The sequence below is a fragment of the Talpa occidentalis genome, unplaced genomic scaffold (assembly GCF_014898055.3).
Source record: "Talpa occidentalis isolate TD23 unplaced genomic scaffold, MPIMG_talOcc4v2.1 talOcc4.11, whole genome shotgun sequence".
Lineage (NCBI taxonomy): Eukaryota > Metazoa > Chordata > Mammalia > Eulipotyphla > Talpidae > Talpa > Talpa occidentalis.
In genome coordinates, this window is record NW_023601104.1 from 36417829 (window position 1) to 36438341 (window position 20513).

Here is a 20513-nt window from a genome sequence, read left to right on the forward strand (position 1 = left end):
GCAGATAAAGAATAGATTGTTTGGGTATGTGGATGGGAGGGATGCAGATGTCAAGTTTAGGTATTTTACTATAGTATATTAGGTATATATGTTTTTTTCTAGTTGCCCCTTCCCCTTTATATATCCTGAAATTAATTTTTATCAAATCTGTCTATCTGGCCTTTGCCGCTGTGGCCCATTGATCTGTCCATCTGTCTGTTACAGTGCATATTGGGTACTTCCAGAAGTATGAATTCAGTGATGCAAAGGACAGGCGGGCTGCAGCAGCAAAGGTAGGACAGAATTATTCCAAAGACAAGATACCAAAGGACCTTTAAACAAACATTTGCACACACTTATTGGTAGCAAATACCTTGTTATTTAAGGGCACACCATTTATATTATCAGTATTTATGGAAAGCCTCTTTCTGACATGACAAATATAATATATTTTTAAGGGACCCAGTTTTACTGTTAATTAAACCATTACTTAGGCAACAAAGTAAATTACTGTTTGCCTCTATCATTTTTTAAAAAAAATACTGAATAATGGAAATAATGATTAAATGGAGGATATTAATGTCATTTGTTCAATCAATGGACCTGACTGATTTTCAGAAACTATAGTGACAAAGGGTCTCATTTGTAAAACTGGGAGAAGAGGCTTGAAAGATTGATTTGCCCATATGTGTGTGTATTTATATATGAACATTAAGATACCCAATTCTGATATATTTTGATGGAAATATAAATATCCTAGGTTGTTATAAAGGAGCTCAAAGATTGCTATTTAAATATTTGTACCATTCATTTTCTTAGATATTTGTACCCATTTACTTAATAAATAATAGCAATAGTGATAGAGGTAGCAATTCCTTGCCTTTTTTTTAAATACTGGGTTAGCATGGGAGAAAAATAACATTTTTATACTGAATCCTGAGACCTTAACCCAAAGACAAGTTTTAGGGACTTAGGCAATACAGTGCAAACATTTGACGTAAAAGGAATGAAATACGTATATAGGGGTGAGGTGTTGGATTGCTCATTAATATTGCTCAAGTATTGATTGTAGAGTGAACCATTAAAGGTATAACTGAGTGATGCAGATACTTGCATCATTTTCTTTGCTGATGTGGTATGCTAAAAAGAAGGGCTATTTTTTTTCTATATAGGTTTATACACTTTTCTCAGCACCCTTTGAATGTTTCATTTCCCAAATGGAAAGGCAGATTAAAGTTTGTATTTGGTTTTCAGTGAAGATTGTTGGGTTTTCAAAATGACAGAAAGATCTCAGGTATTCACAGCCTGAATTCTGGACCAAAAGGCTGATGTTAGTTCTTAAATACCTTAATAAACCCTATACTATTTTGAGGACATCTGTTGCTCCTTGAATGTGGAAATGTATTTTGAAGTGAAGTTTCACAATGTAACCTAATGGAGGTGTATTGAATCAACAGGGTCAAAGCATGATGCATCCTGTTTTAAAATGGCTTTTTTTTTTTTTTTTTGTCTTGGAAGCTTTTTTGGTTAATTTTTTTTTTACTTTCATATTTATTAGCACCTTCTTCCAAATATATATTTTAGGCATTTCTTGGTCTCTTAATAGATCTTGAATTATTTCTTAACCTTTTATAGTATGGCAAATTAAAATGAATGTTGGTCCTGAATCTGTAATGTCTACAAAATTGTCAGATTTAGCAGTCCAACTCAACATTTAGTAAAATAGTTCTGAATTTTAGAGACTTAGGATTGTTCTAATCCTGACTATCACTATTGATATTTCAAAAGTAACTTCTACTTTTTCAGTTTTCTTTAAAAAAAAAAAAAAGACTTAATGTACTTATACAAGAACTGGGGTACAGGCCAGGAGCATGGGAGGGTGAGAGAATTCACCAGAGACAGAATGGGGAGCAGAACAGGCAGACGGACTAAAGACAATGCTGAGGGGAGCAGCGGGCGAGGCTGGAGAGGTCTGCCATGCCATGTGGGTATCTCCCTGCAGCTCTAATCTAACCAGCACTGCAGAGGCTGTGAACAGCTTAGCAGTGTGGTGCTCAACCCGCTGTGCCACCAGGAAAGACCTCAGTTTTCTTTTTAAAATGCACATTGATATTACTTCTAATTTGCATCTTTATGAAAAATGATTTTTATTAAGGTGGGGAGATGAGATTTTTTTTTTAAGATTTATTTATTTATTTATACAGCCAGCCAGCCAGCCAGCCAGACAGACAGACAGACAAGCACTGGGTACAGTCAGAAGCATGGGAGGGTGAGAGAATTCACCAGAGCCAGAGCGGGGAGCAGAGCAGGCAGAAGGACCAAAGTACACTGCTGAGGGGAGCAGCGGGCAGCAGGAGAGGTCTGCGCGCCATGTGGGACCCTCCTCTGGTAGCTGGGGAGCAGCCGGGGATTGAACTGGCGCTACAGAGACTGTGCGCAGCTTCGCAGCCCAGTGCTCAACTGCTGCACCACCGGGGAGGCCCCGAGAATTTTTTTTAATGGACCTAAATTTTAGTAAGATTATATTTTTTAAGTGGCAGTTTTATATCAATAATGTTTAATGTACAACTTATTTATAATTTTTTTTTTGCATAGAACAACTGGGGGTGTAGGTTGGAGGTGCAGGTACTGGGGGGATTGAGAGGAGTCACCAGAAACAGTGGGGAGCAGAGGAGGCAGATTTATTGATATATGCTGCTAAGGGGAGCAGTGGGCGAGACAGGAGAGATCTGCTTCGCTATATGTGGGCTAGCTCCCTGGCCAATAACCAGATTTGGTTATTAGGTTAGCTTTGTTGGAATATATGTGAAAGATAGTGCCATCAGTACTCACTGTTGCTAATAAGCCTAATACCAGGGATTGAACTCAGACCTTACTGGTGATTCAGCTGAGACTTAACCCCTAGGCCACCAGGGAGGCCCCTACAACTTAAATGTTTTTATTAGAACAAAAATGAGTTATATTTGTGCTCTTTCCCATTCTCTGCCCCAGTTCCTCTTTATGCTGCAAGTTACTGGTTTTTTTTTTGTCACCAGTGTAATGGGAGTATACCAGTTGTACAGTACTTTCTAATATGACCATATCAGTTTATTATTTTCCCTGTTATTAGACATAAAAGCTCATTCTAAATCATTTGGCTCCTTCTTTTCCTTTCCCGATCAAATCTAACCTTGGAAATGGGCTTGGTGGACATACATAATTTTATAATTAAGATTGGATATTTTTCAGAAAGGCTGTTGAATTTATTTTTACACTCACAGTACACTGACATTTTCAGTGTACATCCTTGCTGACACTATTGCGAATCTTAAATTTTTCATTAGTCTGATAAAAAATTAATTTGGTTGCTTTAATTTATATTTCTCTGAACCATTTCCTATTCTCTGCATTTTAATAAGGTCTTAAGGTATGATAGTTATTATTGTACTCTTACCTCCAATCTGTTGTTTTAAAAAAGTAATTTGTGTGTGATAACAAATGAAAAAGTAAAGAATTATTTTGTGTTCAAACAATTATCTTTATAACTTGAATATGTCTCTTTTTCATCACCATTTGACATCGCTTCTTTCATCTTTGAGAACCCCATTTCATGCCAGCTGTACTTTGGTAACACCAAAATCCTTTTGTCTTATGATCATAACCATAGTTTTTTTGATTTTTACTACTCTATCGTTCTTTGATTTTTAAAGTGACACATTGAATGGTGTTTGTTTTTATGGTTATGCTGTCATTTGATGACAGTCAAGGAGAATTACTAGGATTACTGTTATTACTTTTTTTCTTTTAAACAGGTCTAATATCAGATGCTTTGGACCTTCTTAAGGACAGTGCTTCTGGTATCAAGGTCCTTTGAATTGTATTTGCACTCACTCCTGAAATCCTCCATCCTTCTGTCTAGTCAGGAATGTCCTTCCCATTAAGCTCGTTGTATCACTTTGCATCACTGTTCTCCCATGTTGGAGGCTGTTTCTTAGATTTCTGTCTTTCTCTTGATTTAATTTAACTTTGCTGGCATACATCCTTAATTTAACTCCCACATAACTTTTCTTAGGATGTAACTCATTGTGCCCTCGATAATGCCTTTAAATTGCCTTTAGATTTGGTTATTAGGTTAGCTTTGTTGGAATATATGTGAAAGATAGTGCCATCAGCACTCACTGTTGCTAATAAGCCAAATACCAGTCTGGTTCTCATTTATGGTTTTTATTACTGTTTTAAGCATCAGCGTTTTCTCTTTATCCTTGGTCTTCCAAAAAGGTGTGTGTGAATCTGATTGTGTTGGTCTCTTAGTGGGTCCTTTCACCTGGAAAACTTGTGTCCTTTTCAAGCTTTGAAAAATTAACTTGTAATATTGCTTTGATAATTTCCTTCCCTTCCTTTCTTTCTGGATTTCCTATTGATTGTTTAAAAAAAAAAAGGATAGTGGCTTAAATAAAAATGTTAAAATTATACAAGAAAAGTTGGGATAGTGCTTAGGTCTTCATCTTTCACATTGGAAAAGTGGTAAGTAATGTCTAAAATGAAAAAAATAGTATCTGTGAACATAAGCATACTATTTGGAATAAAAGTAAAAAAGAAATAGCAAAAAGAATTTAAAATGGTTGTTGAGTTGGAATCATAGAGACTGAGATGTAACACAGAAGATTTGTCAACCTTTAGGTTACTATTAACTTCTTAAAAATGTACATTCTTGGGCCTCCCCGGTGGCGCAGCGGTTGAGCGCTGGGTTGCGAAGCTGCCCGCAGCCTCTGCAGTGCCAGTTTGATCCCCGGCTGCTCCCCGGCCACCGGAGAAGGGTCCCACATGGCGCGCAGACCTCTCCTGCCGGGCCCGCTGCTCCCATCAGCAGTGTACTTCAGTCCTTCTGCCTGCTCTGCTCCCCGCTCTGGCTCTGGTGAATTCTCTCACCCTCCCGCGCTTCTGACTGTACCCAGTGCATGTATAAACCAACCAACCAACCAACCAAACAAACAAATAAATAAAGAAGACATGCCTCTAGAAAATTAAAAAAAAAAAAAAAAAAGTACATTCTTTACATTTAAATTTTTTTTAAAAATTTAGTGCTGTCCTTTCATCAAAAGTTCACATTTAGTGATGCCTTCTTTCTTTACAACATCCTCAGCAAATATATGTAGATGAGTCTTAGTTTAGGTGTTCATTATAATAAGCCTTCATGAATGAAGATTCAGTTATATAGGCTGTATGTTCCTTTTTCATGATTCTTAATCATTGAACTGTGTATTTTGTGTTTTTTTCTTTTTTAAAGATTTATTTATGTATACATGAACTGAGCTATAGGCCAGAGGTATGGGTCGGGGGAGAGGAGTGTTAGAGGATTCACCCAAGACAGAGAGGGGAGCAGAACAGGGACATCTACTAAAATACACTGCTGAGGAGAGCAGCGGGTGAGACAGGAGAGGTCTGTGCCATGTGGGTTAGCAACCTGGCCAGGGATCAAACTCTTGTTGCAGTGATTGACCATAGCTTAATAGCACTGTGTCTTTAACTCCTGCACCACCAGGGAGGCCCCTGAATTGTGTATTCTGAGAATAACTAGCAAGAGAATGTACTAGAAATGTACATGGCCTATTACAGTTCGATTATAAAACTTTAAACAATGCAGGAGTATACTTAATATCTATTTCAAAATCATTTGGATTTATGATGAAATTTATGATGGCTTTTTTTTAAATAGGATTTTTCTTAGAAAACAATTTTTCTTAGTTGCTTAAATAACATCTTTACACATTCTAAATGAAAGGGCTATGATTTTCAGATAGTCTCACTTATGTTTATATTACTGTACAAAATTTTGTATGCTGCATTTATATATTAAAGTACAAATAAGTAAGAAGTAATAAATTGTGGATCAGAAACCTACCACCCACCAATAGATTTTTTGAGTTGCTATGATGACGCGGGAAGAATATTTAATAAAAAGATGGCTTGGGAAGAGCACTAGATCAAGTACTAGTAAAATTTGTTAAGAACTAGTTGGGAACCTATATGTATCTAAGTGCCTCTAGAGGAAGCAGTAACTACATATAAGAAAAACTTCTTCACAATAATCAGTTCACTTTCTAGAACTAGTTTACTTTTTGTATGCTATCTCTAGATAGTTTGGAGACGGCTAGTTGTGTTAAATGAAATGGTAGCACACTGAAGTTACTCAAATGTGTGTACCAAAATAGTTACGTGGAATGCTAATTCTTTGGGCTTGATAGTTGGACTTGAGCAGAGAGAATATAAGTACATACCTGAGAAGGTTACTAATCATCTCTTATAATTCTGAACTAATACAAGGAAGTCTATATAAAAATCTTCATTTGTGGTTTAGAAAGTACCTTTATTCCAAAGTAGTATGGAATTGGAGTTTTCCTGATTCATGATCTTATCATTAGTTCTGTCTTTTGGATTCCTCCCCACAAGGGAAATAGCCAATTAGGAGATTGAGACACAAGAAATCTTGAATTGGAACCTCATGGAGTGCTAAAGGTTTAAAACTAAGGTTACATTTGTTGGAGGTGGCTAGACTTCGGTCAACTAGATGCCAAAACATACAGTTCTATTAAAAGTCTTGAGTTTGTTTTTCTGATAAAATATCAGATGTTTTAACCTTACATACTGCTTCTACAGTTTGTGTTATAATATCCCTTCTGTCACCTGCCCTCTTTGGTTTGTAGTTTAATTTTTATGTATTAAATCAAAAGATCATAATATTGTTCCATTTACAGAAACATTTTATTAAAATCTGATTAAACTCTTGACATTCTCTAGAAGTGAACTCTGACTCTCCAAGTAATTTCCTTCCTAAAACACATGTACGGGCAAAGCCGAATTTGACATGTTGGATGTTTGGCTAGGTGCCTTCATTACTAAGTTTTGGTACATCAAGATATAACCTTTCAGGAAGCATCTTCAGTAAGAAAGCCTCTCAAGTACATTACCCCCAATATTTTTCTCATTTTTTTGTACCTTCCTTCTGAGTAAATATTCAAAACTGGAAACTTTGAAGAATTAGTGTTGTAAATTCTTCTTAAATGTTTATAACATTTTTCTTTTTTTGAAGATTTATTTATTTATGCATTCAAGAGCTGGGGTGCAGACCAGAGGTGTGAGGGGTGAGAGGATTCACCAGAGACATAGTGCAGAGCAGAACAGGCAGACTGACTGAAATACACTGCTGAGGAGAGCAGTGGGTGAGAAAGGAGAGTGGGTTAGCTCCCTGGCTGGGGATCAAAGCCATGTTGCAGTGGCTGCCCACAGCTTTATAGTGCTGTGACTTAACCCCCTGCGCCACCAGGGAGGCCCATGTTTATGACTTTAAAGTCATCTAGAAATTCTGTGATTGTCTTCAACCCTTTTAAGTACCTGTATTACTGGGCTCAAAAGCCAGAAATTTTTTTTCTCAGACTTACGCATTCAGAGTTTTGGATGTGAATTGATTGCTGATAATTAGATGGATATAATGGTGTTAGATGTGAAAGGAGTTCATCTTTCTTTTTTTGCCCTCCCCTTCCTGATTGTGAAGATGTGAGTTTTTAGTAGCAGAAATGCAGCATTGCATTTATCTAGTCACTACCTTTCTGTGTGCTACAAGAGGCATTTGTGGCAAAGGCAGCAGGTGGATCTTATTTTGTTTTATTCATCATCTAGCTTCATGAGTATCTGAAGGCAGATGTGGCAGTAGCAGTGGTGATTTCCTGATTCCAGCTTTCTAATTTTTGGATCATGGTTACATGCCATATGTTCTTGAATTTAGTGGTTCCATCTGCTACTTAAGGGAGAGCTTGTGATTCAGTTGGTGTTCTTGTGTCATTCCTGTAGACATAACCCTCATCTCTACTCCTCCAGCAATAGTTTAGCACCTAATTCCTTTTATTAATTTTCTTTCTTTGCCCACATTATCTAGTTAGTGGATTCTATTCCCTGCATGAAATCCTGACTGATCAAAGTCGAGAATATCCTTTGGTGAAAAGATAACTACTTCCATTTTATATGTGCCACCATATGAACTTTGGATACACAAAAAAATTGTTTTATGTCACTAAGCATTATTATAGTGCAGCCTTTTAGTGACACTCAAGTTCTCAACATACTTATATACCTTTAAAGGGAATTGCCACATGATTTCTTGATTTCTTGGAAGGAAAACGAGTATTAAATCTGGGAATTTGGAAATGAAACCTTACAGTTAACCAGTTGTCAGAATGTCACTGAGTGAAAGAAAAGATAAACAGCTGGGACTACCTCAAATTAAAGATCTTTTGTACAGCAAAAGAGACATTAACGAAAACAAAGAGACAACCTACTGATTGGGAGAAAATTTTTGTACTCCATACAACTGATAAGGGACTGATCACAAAGATCTACCTTTTTTTTACTCACACGACTCAACAAAAACAAAGTGAGCAGTCCAGTGAAAAAATGGGCAGAAGAACTTAAAAGACACTTCTCCAAAGAGGAAATGCAAACGGCCCACACGCATATGAATAAATGTTCAACATTCCTCATAATCAGGGAAATGCAAATTAAGACCACAATGAGATAATCACCTTATACCAGTAAGAATGGCACATATTAAAAAAATAGGCAACCACAAATGTTGGTGAGGATGTGGAGAAACATGAACTCTCCTGCTCTGCTGGTGGGAATGTAAAATGGTCCAAACCACTATGGAAAGCTGTGTGGAGGTTCCTCAGTCTATCAAAAATGGAGTTACCATATGACCCAGCAGTTCCATTCCTAGAGATCCACCCACAGGACTCAAAAACATTAATTCAAAAGAATACATGCACTCCTGTGTTTATTGTAGCACTATTTATAATAGGTAAGATTTGTAATCAAAAAAGATAAACTCATGCCGTTTGCAGCAACATGGATGGAGCTAGAAGGGATTATACTCAGTGAAATAAATCAAAGTAAAAAAGAAAAGTACTGGATGGTTTCACATATAGGAGGGATATAGGGGAGATCAAGGGAAAAAAATAACAGCAACAAAAAAACCACAACATAATAAAAATAAACAGACAAGTATAAATCAGAGACATTTTGCAGGGGATAGGGGAGGAAATGGGATCAAAACGAGGGTGGGAAGAGCACAAGGAACTGGTATGGTGCACAGGTGAATTGGTGGTGGAAATTCGACGGGGACTACACCTGAGAAAAGAAAGCAAGCATTGTAAGAAAAAAATAAATAGATTTTTAAAAATTTTTAAAGAATTTACATGTCAAAAATAAGATTGTTACTTTCTGTAACCTGTATCAGTGCTTCTCAGACTTTAATGTGCACACAGATCACTTCAGGGAACTTGAGGGTCAGGTTGAAATGAGAGGATTCAGTGGATGTGGATTGGGACCTATGATTCTGCGTTTCTAACAAACTCAGATGGTCGTGATTTTGTGTATTACATTTTGAGTAGCATGGCCTGTATTGTTCATAGTAACTTATAAAAGTAATACTTTTAATTTCTTTAATATGTGTATTTATAGAGTAGAGAAAAACTCCATGTCTCTTTTCATTCACCCTCAAACTAATACCAGGAATAAGTCTCAAGAACAGTTCTAGTATATAATCTTATAAACATTTTCTTATTGCACATTCAGTCTATAATATAAATCTTTTTGTTGTTGTTCTACACAAAAAGAGTATGTTGTGCATTTCTCAGTAATTTATTTTTTTTCCCCTTCTCTCAGTGGTATCTCATGGATATTTTTCCTTGTAGTGAATACAAATATATTTTTGTCTTTTCAATTGCTGCATCTTGTTCTAAGTACGGATATCATATAATTTATAGTCAGTCTCCTCTTGGAAAAATGTAGGCTCATTTTTCTTTCTCATTTTTCCAAATAATGTCCATATGAAAATAATTCTTCTCCTTGTCTTCTCCCATCTCGTCTCTTCTCCCAACCCCCTGACAATTCTGTAGGTCCTAGATCATGTGCCAAATTAATTACCCTCCCAGAAGCTTTTAACTAACTCGCCATCTCACTAATTGTTATACCCTGTCACTAAATCTTTGTCACTGGATAGTGTTCAGGTTTTAAGGTCTTAGTAATTGTGCTAGACATTTTGGTTAGTCATTGTATTATATTAAGGAGGTTAAATATTTTAGAATATTTTTCAACTAAATATATTCCTTGAATTAACTGTTCATTGTTTTTTGTTAGATTTGTCACCTTTGGGACTATACGTTTGCTTGTTGTTATGGGAGTTATAAATAGTTTTCTATGTAGATGTTTCTGTACTTTATGGCTTTTGAGTTTCTAATATTGTTTAAGATTCGCTACAAAATAATCATCTAATAATAATTGGAACATCAGCAACTCTCTTAAGGAAATCATAGATTACTCTAGATAGAAACATAATAGAGACATGAGCCCATTTTTTGTGTAGGAAAATCATCAAACTTAGTTTTGAATTTGGAGTCCATAACCTATTTAGGGTCAAATTCTGAGAGAAATGAAAAACTCAACTCTGGAGGCCTTTTTTTTATGTTTATTGGAGGGAGGTGAATTTTTTTTTTTTTTTGGCTATTTATCTTTCATAATATAAACCCATTTTGTATATTCAGCTTTCTCTTGAAATAAGATTGTCTGTAGACTTTTCAAAAAATAGTTGCCTCCCTATAATACTCATCATAGGAATGTCATTCGACGACTTGGTTGATTTTACCAAGAGATTGTCATACTCTTGAATGTGAACATTGTCTGCATTCTTTTGTGAACTAAGGTGATTCTCGGTCTTGCTGTGTATTGGAATCACCAGTGAACTTTATAAAATTGTTCATACCTAGGTTCTCCCCTAGTATGCCTTCCTGTCACACAGTATTCTAATGTATTTGTTGTAGGATGTGGCCTGCGAATCAGTTTTTAAAAAGCTCCTCAAATGATGCTAATGTGTACCAGAATTGAAAACCACATAATTAGCAGGAAGCGGTTGATAATGCATTGATAGTAAATCCACAGCTGGGACAGTTACCTCTTCCAGACCCACTTTTAAAAATTCAGAAACAGCCGCCCGCTGCTCCCCTCAGCAGTGTACTTCCGTCCTTCTGCCTGCTCTGCTCCCCGCTCTGGCTCTGGTGAATTCTCTCACCCTCCCATGCTTCTGACTGTACCCAGTGCATGTATGAATAAATAATAAATCTTTAAAAAAATAATAATAATAATAATTTAAAAAAAAATTCAGAAACAGAACTTTAGGTATAACTTTCAAAGCAGAAATGGCTGCTGTAACCCAAGAATAATTTTCTTCATATTACTAAGGTTATTACACTAGTATTGTATGTGGGATTTTTACTCACATCCTTTAATGTTTCAGAACCCCCTTAGTGGGAAACTGAAACAGTAATTCCTAATTCTGACTGCATATTGATTTCTTCTGCAGAAATCTAGGTAAAAACATTGGGTGAAAGTTATACATACCCCACCCACCCATCCCACCCCACACCAGTAATTGAATCAGAATTGCTGGTGGCAAAATCTTAGTATTGATATTTTTAAAGTTCCTCAGGAGATTCATGTAACCAGAAAAGGGGGGTCAGAAGGGCAAGGGAACCATTAGAACTTAAAACTAGAGAAGGTGTGAGATGTTTAGGTTACTTTATTGCCCTAAAAGTATAATGTACTGCTGCTAGTATTAGTTTTCTGATTATAGTGATTTTGCTTGTTAACTGTTTCTTTTAAAAATAAGGAACACCAAAAAGAACAGAATGAAGAGTTCTTTACTTTAACCAAAAGCTTGAATTGACTTTCTACTAAACTAATTAATGAATTTTGGCAGCACACAAAGGCACATTTCCCTCTTTTGAACAGATCCAACCTAAAGTAATCAAATCAGAATATTGGAGCGTGATACACATATACATTTTATAAACTCTCCCCTAATATTCAAAACCTGTTAACCTATTTTTTCTTGAGTTGCCACTTCTCTCTAACCTCATATGAAATATGTAAATAATGTCTCTTTGCACAAAATGTTGCTGTGTGATTAAATGAAATAATGTATGTGAAGTGCCTGGGACTAAATCTATGTTCCTCCTGTTCAACATTGCCCTTTTGACACTCACTGTACTGTTAACAGTCAGAACTTCATCACAGATGCTCCAGTGCAGGTTAGATAACTTTTATAGTTTAATATCTTAAGTTTATTTAAATTTTCATTACTCATATAATTTTGTGAGGTTTCACAAATGCCTAGTTATGTGACCACCAGCACAGCCAACTTACAGAACAATTCCACCATCACCCCTTAAAAATTTCACTACTATTATATTTGTTCAAACTCCCTCCTACCCATAATTCCTAGTAACCAAGGAACTTATGTTTATATACCACCTCTATAGTTTTCCCTTTTTTACCATGTCATTTAGACCGTAAAATTTGTAGCCATTGGTGTGACTGCTTTCACCTAGAATTTGTATTTGAATTCACATTGTCTTATCTCTCTGTTTATTGTTGAGTAATATTCCATTGTGTGGGTATACCACCATTTGTTTATACATTCCCCCATCTCAGAACTTTTGGATTGTTGCCCTTTTTGCCAGGAACAAATAAAACTATTTACTATTGGTTTGGGGGTGAATATATTTTCATTTCACTTGGGTTAATTGTTAATGCTGAGATTTTGGGAGTTGTAGGAAGACTATATTTAACTTCATAAGAAACCACTATTTCCTATTGGCTGTGCAATTTTGCATTCTCACCAGCAGTAATGAGAGAGGCCCAGTTGTTACACACACTCTCTAGCATTTGGGTTTGCCAGATTGGCTGCCCGCCTCCCTCACCATGCATGTACACACAAGCACTCTCTCCAGTAAGCATGTGGTGGTAACATTATGGCTTAATATTTGTGTCCCAAATAACTAATGATGTTGAGCATCTTTCCATGTTTCTGTGTCTTTGGTGAAGTGTCCATTCAAATCTTTGTCTTCTTTTAACCTGGGTTTTTGGGGCCTCCCCGGTGTTGCAGCGGTTGAGCGCTGGGTTGGGAAGCTGCCCGCAGCCTCTGCAGCGCCGGTTCAATCCCCAGCCACCGGGTGAGGGTCCCACATGGCGCGCAGACCTCTCCTGCTGCCCGCTGCTCCCCTCAGCAGTGTACTTCGTCACTCTGCCTGTTCTACTCTCCGCTCTGGCTCTGGTGAACCCTCTCACTCACCCGCACCTTGACTGTACCCAGTGCTTGTATAAATAAATAAATAAATTAAAAAAAAAACAAACAAACTGGGTTTTTGTTTGGTTAGGTTTCAATAGGTTTTAAAACTATATATTCTAGCTATGATATTTAGATATGTGATTTGCAAATGTATTTCCCCAGCCTGTGATGTGTCTTTCCATTTTCTTAACAGTGCAGTGTTTTTTTTTTTTCATTTTGATGAATTCTAATTTATCACTTTTCTCTTATGAATTGTACTTTGCTGTATCCGAGAACTGTTTTCCTAATCCAAGGTCACAAAGGTTTTCTACTAAAAGTTTTATAGTCTTATGTTTGATATTTCTGTCTGATCATTATGAATTATGTATGAAATCTTGAGTCATAGATTTAAATAGATTTTTAAAAATACATACATGTTTTAATTATTTCAGCACTATTTGTTTTTCCCCACTTGATTGTTTTAGCACCTTTTTGTTTTGTTTTGTTTTTTTAAAGATTTATTTATTTATTTATACAAGATTGATTGATTGATTGATTGATTTATACAAGCACTGGGTGCAGTCAGAAGCGCGGGAGGGTGAGAGAATTCACCAGAGCCAGAGCGGGGAGCAGAGCAGGCAGAAGGACCGAAGTACACTGCTGAGGGGAGCAGCGGGCCCGGCAGGAGAGGTCTGCTCGCCATGTGGGACCCTTCTCCGGTGGCCGGGGAGCAGCCGGGGATCAAACTGGCACTGCAGAGGCTGCGGGCAGCTTCGCAACCCAGCGCTCAACCGCTGTGCCACTGGGGAGGCCCATTACCTGTAATTTTTTTTTAAGATTACCAATATGAGGAAATTAACAAATTAGGAATTACTTTGTTCCTAAATTTGCTAAGGGTTTTTATGGATATCGAATGTTGAATTTTGTCGGATACCTTTTCTGAGTCCTACTGATAAGATCTTATACATTTTTTTAGTCTATTAATATGCTTAGCTAACTTTCTTTTAAGTATGTAGCCACCCTTGCAACATTGCAAAAAACTCCACTTTGTTGTGGTATAACTATCCTTGTTTTATATATTACTAAATGTGATTTCCTAATTTTTGTTGAAGATCTTTGTATCTTTTTTCATACAGTATCAGTAGTTTCTGGTTATGTCTTTAATTTCTCTGTCAGGGTGTTATATCTTTGATTTCTCTATCAGGGTGATGCCAGTCTTAGGAATTAGGGAAGTGTTCCCAGTCTCTATTTGGAAGAGACTGTATGGAATTCATAGTTTTTGACTCCTGAAGTGATGGTAGAATTTGCCAGTGAAACCAGTTGGGTCTTGACTTTTCTTTGTAGAAGGTTTTAACTACATATTTGGTTGAATGTAAATGTAGGAATCCTGTTACCTATTTCGTCAGTGAATTTCAGTAATTTATGTCTTTAAGAAAAATGGTCCATTTCTTGCAGGTTGTGAACTAATGGGCAAAGAGTTGTTTGTAGAATTCTCTTGGGAACATGCTATTTCCCTCTTTTATTCTTGATTATTGGTTATTTGTGTCTCTTTAAATTTTGGTTTGTCTTTACTAGAGTTCTGTTGATCAAAGTAGTAGCTTTTGATTTCAGTTATTTTCTTTTGTTTCATCTATATCTGCTTTTTAATATTTCTTTCCTTCTGCTTGCTTAAAATAAAAAATAAGTAGTGTTCTTTCTTCTTAGATAAGCATTTAATGCAGTAAATTCCCCTCAAACAATATTAGGTACATCCCACAAACTTTGATATGTCGTATTTACATCTCCATTCTGTTTTAAGATGTTTACTATATTTTTTTTAAGTTTTTTCTTTTTAATTATATTTTTGTGTACTTTTTTTTTTTTTTAGATTTATTTATGCATACAAGAACTGGGGTACAGGCCAGAGATACGGGGGGTGAGAGGACCCACCAGAGACAGAGTGGGGAAAAGAACAGGCGGACTGACCGAGATACACTACTGAGGGGAGCAGGGGGCGAGACAGGAGAGGTCTGCTGCACCATGTGGGTTGCTCCCTGGCCGGGGATCGAACTCGTGCTGCCCAGGCTTTGGATCACTTCATAGTGTGGTGCTTAACCCTTTGTGCCACCAGGAAGGCCCTGTTTACTTATATTTTTGCCGAATATAGAATTCTGGGCTGACAACTTTTGATATTATCCCATAGGACCTTAAAAGGTTATTCTTTTATTTTCATATGTGTGCATATATTCTGTCGTGAAGATTGGATGCTTATTTACTGACACAGTCTCAAGTTCACTAACTCATCCATCTCTCCTTTATGCTATTTGCTTCTTTTTATAAATTTACTTTTTCCTAAGAATTTCATTCATTCCTTTTAAGGTATTCACCCTTACTTAATGGAGCATGTTTTTAATAGCTGCTTTAAAAATCTTTGTCTGGGGGCCTACCTGGTGGCACAGAGGGTTAAGACGAAGCCTATGAAGCTATATGCAGTCACTGCAGCATGAGTTCAATCCCCGGCCAGGGAGCAACACACATGGCGCAGCAGACCTCTCTTGTCTCACCCGCTGCTCCCCTCAGCAGTGTGTTTCAGTCAATCTGCCTGTTCTGTTCCCCACTCTGTCTCTGGTGGGTCCTCTCACCCCCACATCTCTGCCCTATACCCCGTTTCTTGTATGTATGCATAAATAAGTAAATCTTTAAAAATAAAAAATAAAGTAATTCTGATACTTATAAAAAAATTTTGTCTAATCATTCTGATATCTGGGTCATATAGTGGTCAACATCTGTTGCCTCTCCTTTGTTTTTTGTTGTTGTTGTTATTTATATTATGTTTGGTAATTTTGAATTTTATCCTAGATGTTTTATTATGTTCCTAAGTTACATCTCCTATTAAAATACTTTAGATAATGGTGATTTTTATTTTCTTTTGTTTTTGTTTTAATAAGTAAATCAGCCCAGTTAGGTTTTAGCTTCCAGTTCTTTCTTGCTTTATATAGCAGTGATTCCTTTAATCTGTTCAGTTTTCAAAACCTTTGCTATGTTGAGTATATCCCTCCCATTCTCACTCAGATTGACCTGGGACTTGGGCAGTTCTGTTCTGAAAGCCACAGCTATACTTTGACTGTGTTCCACATTTTCATAGCTTGCAGGTAAGCCCAGGACTTGATTTATACACATCTTCCTTATATGTAGTACATATAAATGACTAGAGTTGACTGCACTCAATTAGTGATCAGAATATATTCACATAATTTTATTGTGAAATATCGCCTGCTCTGTAGTTTTATAGTCCTAGCAGAATATACGTATATAGGCAATATCTGTGATTTAGACAAAATTTTTCAGTAATATCCTACTATGAAAGACTTTTGGGCTTCCATTATAGTATATGCATTGTTGAACAAATGCATATATCTATAAAGATGATGAACTAAAAATGAAAGAGAAAGTTATGTTTTCTTCACCGTGGGAGAACATTGATCTGATTTTCTGAATCCCTTCGGCAATAAGTACATTTAGGAAGGTCCTACCCCAATCTATTAAAGATAGAGGGGGGGCCCTCCCTGGTGGAGCAGGGGGTTAAAGTCTCAGCGCTATCAAGCTATTGCCAGCCACTGTAACATGAGATCAGTCCCTGCCCAGAAGGCTAACCCACGAACAGCAGACTGTTCCTGTCTAGCCTGCTACTCCCCTCAATAGTATCTTTCAGTAGATCTGCCTATTCTGCTCCCTACTCTGTCTCTGGTGAATCCTCTTACCCCTCACACCTCTGGCCTACATCCCAGTTCTTGTATACGTATATAAATAAAAATAAATCTCAATAAATAAACAAATAAATAACAATATGGGGGTGGGACTTATGAGTCTGTTAACAACAGCATTTTCCATTATAATTTTTCATGAACAAATAGCATATTTGGGGGCCTATGGATAGGACCGATTTTTGAAACTAGAACTCAAATAGAAAAGGTACAACTCATAAGAAAGGGCATTTTTCCTCCCTTCCCTTCTTTGTCTTTGCAAATTGGATCTTTATGTCAATTCCTGAAACATTTTTCCCCAACAGCTCTGTCTTGTACCAAGGAATCCCACGTATTGGGTGCCACAGAGTTAAAGTCTCACAATTCTGGTAGCTACTGGTAGACTTAGTGTTCCCAATTAGTAGGATTATCACCCTTATTTTTACATATGACTAAATCGCAATGAAAAACTTTGTCAGTTGTAGGAAAATCCTTTTGAGAAAATTTGTTTACTAAACTGAGAGGTTTATCTTTTTAAAAAAAAAAATGAATTGTTGAATCACATTTGCAAGAAAGAGCTGGTGTAAAATACAATGTACAAATAGACCCAATACGATTTAGGATCAATTAGTAGGTTTCTTTTTGCCTGTTAACTCTTGTAGATTGTGGTATCTTTCTGGTATGCTATGTTAGAAGAGGACTCTTAAAGAAATTATTGGTCCAAAAAGTAAATTAATCCTAAGTGAATTAACAGAATGTGCCTGGGAGTAGGTGGATGAAAGTTACCTTGTTTGCATCTTTGACTTGGGGGGAAGGGGGTATGTGAATGTGTATGAATTTTTCTGTGACAAAGAGTATTGTTGAGAACAACTGATAAAGATTTCTTTTGTGACATTTTTATATCAGATTGCTATTTAAGTCAGTAGCTAACTAATCCCGTGGTCTAACTGTGATAAAAGTATTTTATATTGAGACCTTTTTTGAAATCTTAATTGATAGACTAAAATTATACATGAAGTAAATAAGCATATTCAGATTTGTGTTCCACCTTTGACTTTCTAATTATCAATAGCTCTAGTGGTTTTTGGTAAGTGAGACTTAGCACAGGTCTTAGGCCCCATCCCATTTTAATTCAAAATTCTTTGTCCATATATTAATCTCACTAATTTCATCGAAAATGTAAATTCTTGTGACTGTATTGAATGATACGGCAGTAAACTTTGGCTTTATTTCATGATGTTAGCTTTTCCTTCTAGAAATGAAATAGCAACTTAAGATTGTTCTCAATAAATTATTATACAGTGCAGGTATTTTTGTCATTTTCATTAAGTATCTCTAAAATAGCTCCTGACTTAAAAAGTGATTTGAACTCTAATGGACTGTTTAATGCATAAAATGTTAGAATTTTGATTGACTAACAGTGTACTGGTGTGACAGCTGTTAAATCTTAACTGCAAAAAAGTTTTTACTTAGTGTTTGATTTAATGCTGTAACTTTCCATTTAATTTTTTTGATTGTTTTGAATTCTGCTTTAAAATATCATAGAAAACTTGATATACTAGTGTGACAAACTATTTTTAAATAGTCTTGAACTTATAATTAAATTTTTTTATTTTCTTAGGGCAATAAAGAACTATCTTAGCAAAGGAAAATTGGGTAGGATATTAGAGTAATTTAAATTCAGCATAAAAATTCACTGACGGTCAATGAAGTGCTATTCCTTAAAATGACTTTTTTTCCTCCTTTAGAATCCAGCAACTATCACAAGAATACTCCTTAGCCACTTCAATTGGGATAAAGAGAAGCTAATGGAAAGGTAAGGAACTATATTGTCAGCCTTGACTTAAAAGTAACAATTTAGCCTTTGAACTAAATTTACCAAAAGTAAGGAATTGATTTATATACCGGTATGTGACCAAGCCAGTGTATAAGTAGTGAATTGCTTTAATTTCTTATGTTCCCCATTTGTGAACTCCCAGTAAACTTAGTGTAAAGAAAGGTAACTCAGGCTTAATGTTTCTTAATTTATTTTGGAGGTGAGGTGGGAGGATCTATTCAGTATCTTCTACACATGTCCTTACTTTTGTATCTTTTAGTACAAGAGCTAAAACATTTTTTATAAATCTCTTGATACATTAATACAAGAATAATACCTTCCTTTAATTACTTAAAAATTACTTACCCGTAAGCCTTGAAGTCTATGTTAGGCATATGAATAACATTCAGTGAAAAATGGAAAAAGTATCCTGCCTACCTATGAGGCTATTTGGACTGGTTCTCTGATTTCAGTGCAGGGTTGCTGTTGTGCATTTTTCTTATATTTTCTCTTGGAAAACATTTCAAGTTCTAAAAGGGAAGGAATTTACTGAGAGTAGAGACTGGCAGTATTATTGCCATTTCTTAGTCTTTTTCTCTTCCTTAAATTGGAATTTTGGAGCACGTGTTATGGTAGTAAGGTGACAGTTATATTTATTCTATCATAGTTATTTGTCAGTTTAAAATCTGCAATCAAAATACTAATAAATTTAAATATTTGTTGGGAGCTGAAAATTCAAATATTGTGAGAAATGGAAAATATTTCCCATTTGACTTTAAAGTTGAGAGCACTTTGTAGAAATAGGTATAAATAATACCATAATTATACCCAATTTAGCACACCTTGTATACCAACTACAATTTAATAATAACAATAATACTGTCCAGTTATTGAGCTCTCTGTGCCAGATGTTATTTGATTTTTCTCTTCCTTCATGAGTTTGAAATTATTATCCCCACTTAATTGATTTGGAAACCAAGACGTAGAGCTTGGTTAATATATTTATCCCAGTTTTGTAACACAAGGAGTTACAACTCAAATTCAAGATTATTGGGCACCACAGCTTTCCCAAAGTTTTAATGAAGAAAAAAATGCTTCTTATTAGTGTGTTTTATTTTTTTCCATGTTACTGACCATCTTTTTTGAAGTACCTTTGGCATTTGATTTTCAAATTGAAAATCAAGGTTCTAGAAATGAAATAGCAACATAAGATTATTCTCAATAAATTATTATACAGCATTGACTTTCAGACACCTCTACTAGGAAAAGTGTCTTTCGTTATTTGCATCTTCTAGTGAAGTAGATTTAATTACTCACAGTTTGTCTCTTATTAATGTATTTTTCCAAAAACATTGTGAATGATGTCCTTTAACACTGTTGGCACTGCTGAAAGCATTTTTCGATAGATAATTCCACCTAAGTTGCAGTGAGTGTGAAATAAAAGTAGGTGATTTCTGGGAAACTTGTAGTGTATAAACTACCTGTACCTTCAGTTTTATTTTTACATATTCTGAAGATAGATTACTGAGTTACCTATAAATCTTTAAATAATGTTGTGTAATTAATACAAAAGATCTTTTTGTTTTATGTAATGAGTTTCACAGATGCTATGTTTATATGCTTACTTTATGATTACTAATATATTGGTATATAAATACGGCTACTGTAACTTGTGCTTTATATTTGCAATGTTTCGTAATTGGTTATTTTGTTAACTTGATCAAAGTTTTTCCCTTTGGTAATTTTACAATTATTTCCATTTTTCTAATGGTCATCTTTAAATTTGCATAGGTATACTTAAAACTATAAGTTTATAACAATAGTGTTTATATCCTTACCCTGCATAAGACAAAACTGGGTT

At 35.7% G+C, this 20513-nt stretch overlaps 1 protein-coding gene across 2 annotated transcripts in view; it reads left to right on the plus strand.

Moving 5' to 3' along the window:
* The window catches only part of ARIH1 (ariadne RBR E3 ubiquitin protein ligase 1), a 100468-nt gene that overhangs the window by 23074 nt on the left and 56881 nt on the right, over window positions 1-20513 (plus strand). Inside the window, exons 2-3 of one of the 2 annotated variants that reach the window (XM_054688628.1) lie at window positions 205-272; window positions 18585-18652. In XM_054688628.1, coding sequence (XP_054544603.1) covers window positions 205-272; window positions 18585-18652 — 136 coding nt within the window. The remainder of the gene's footprint in view (window positions 1-204; window positions 273-18584; window positions 18653-20513) is intronic. The other variant, XM_037502884.1, reaches the window with a different exon arrangement.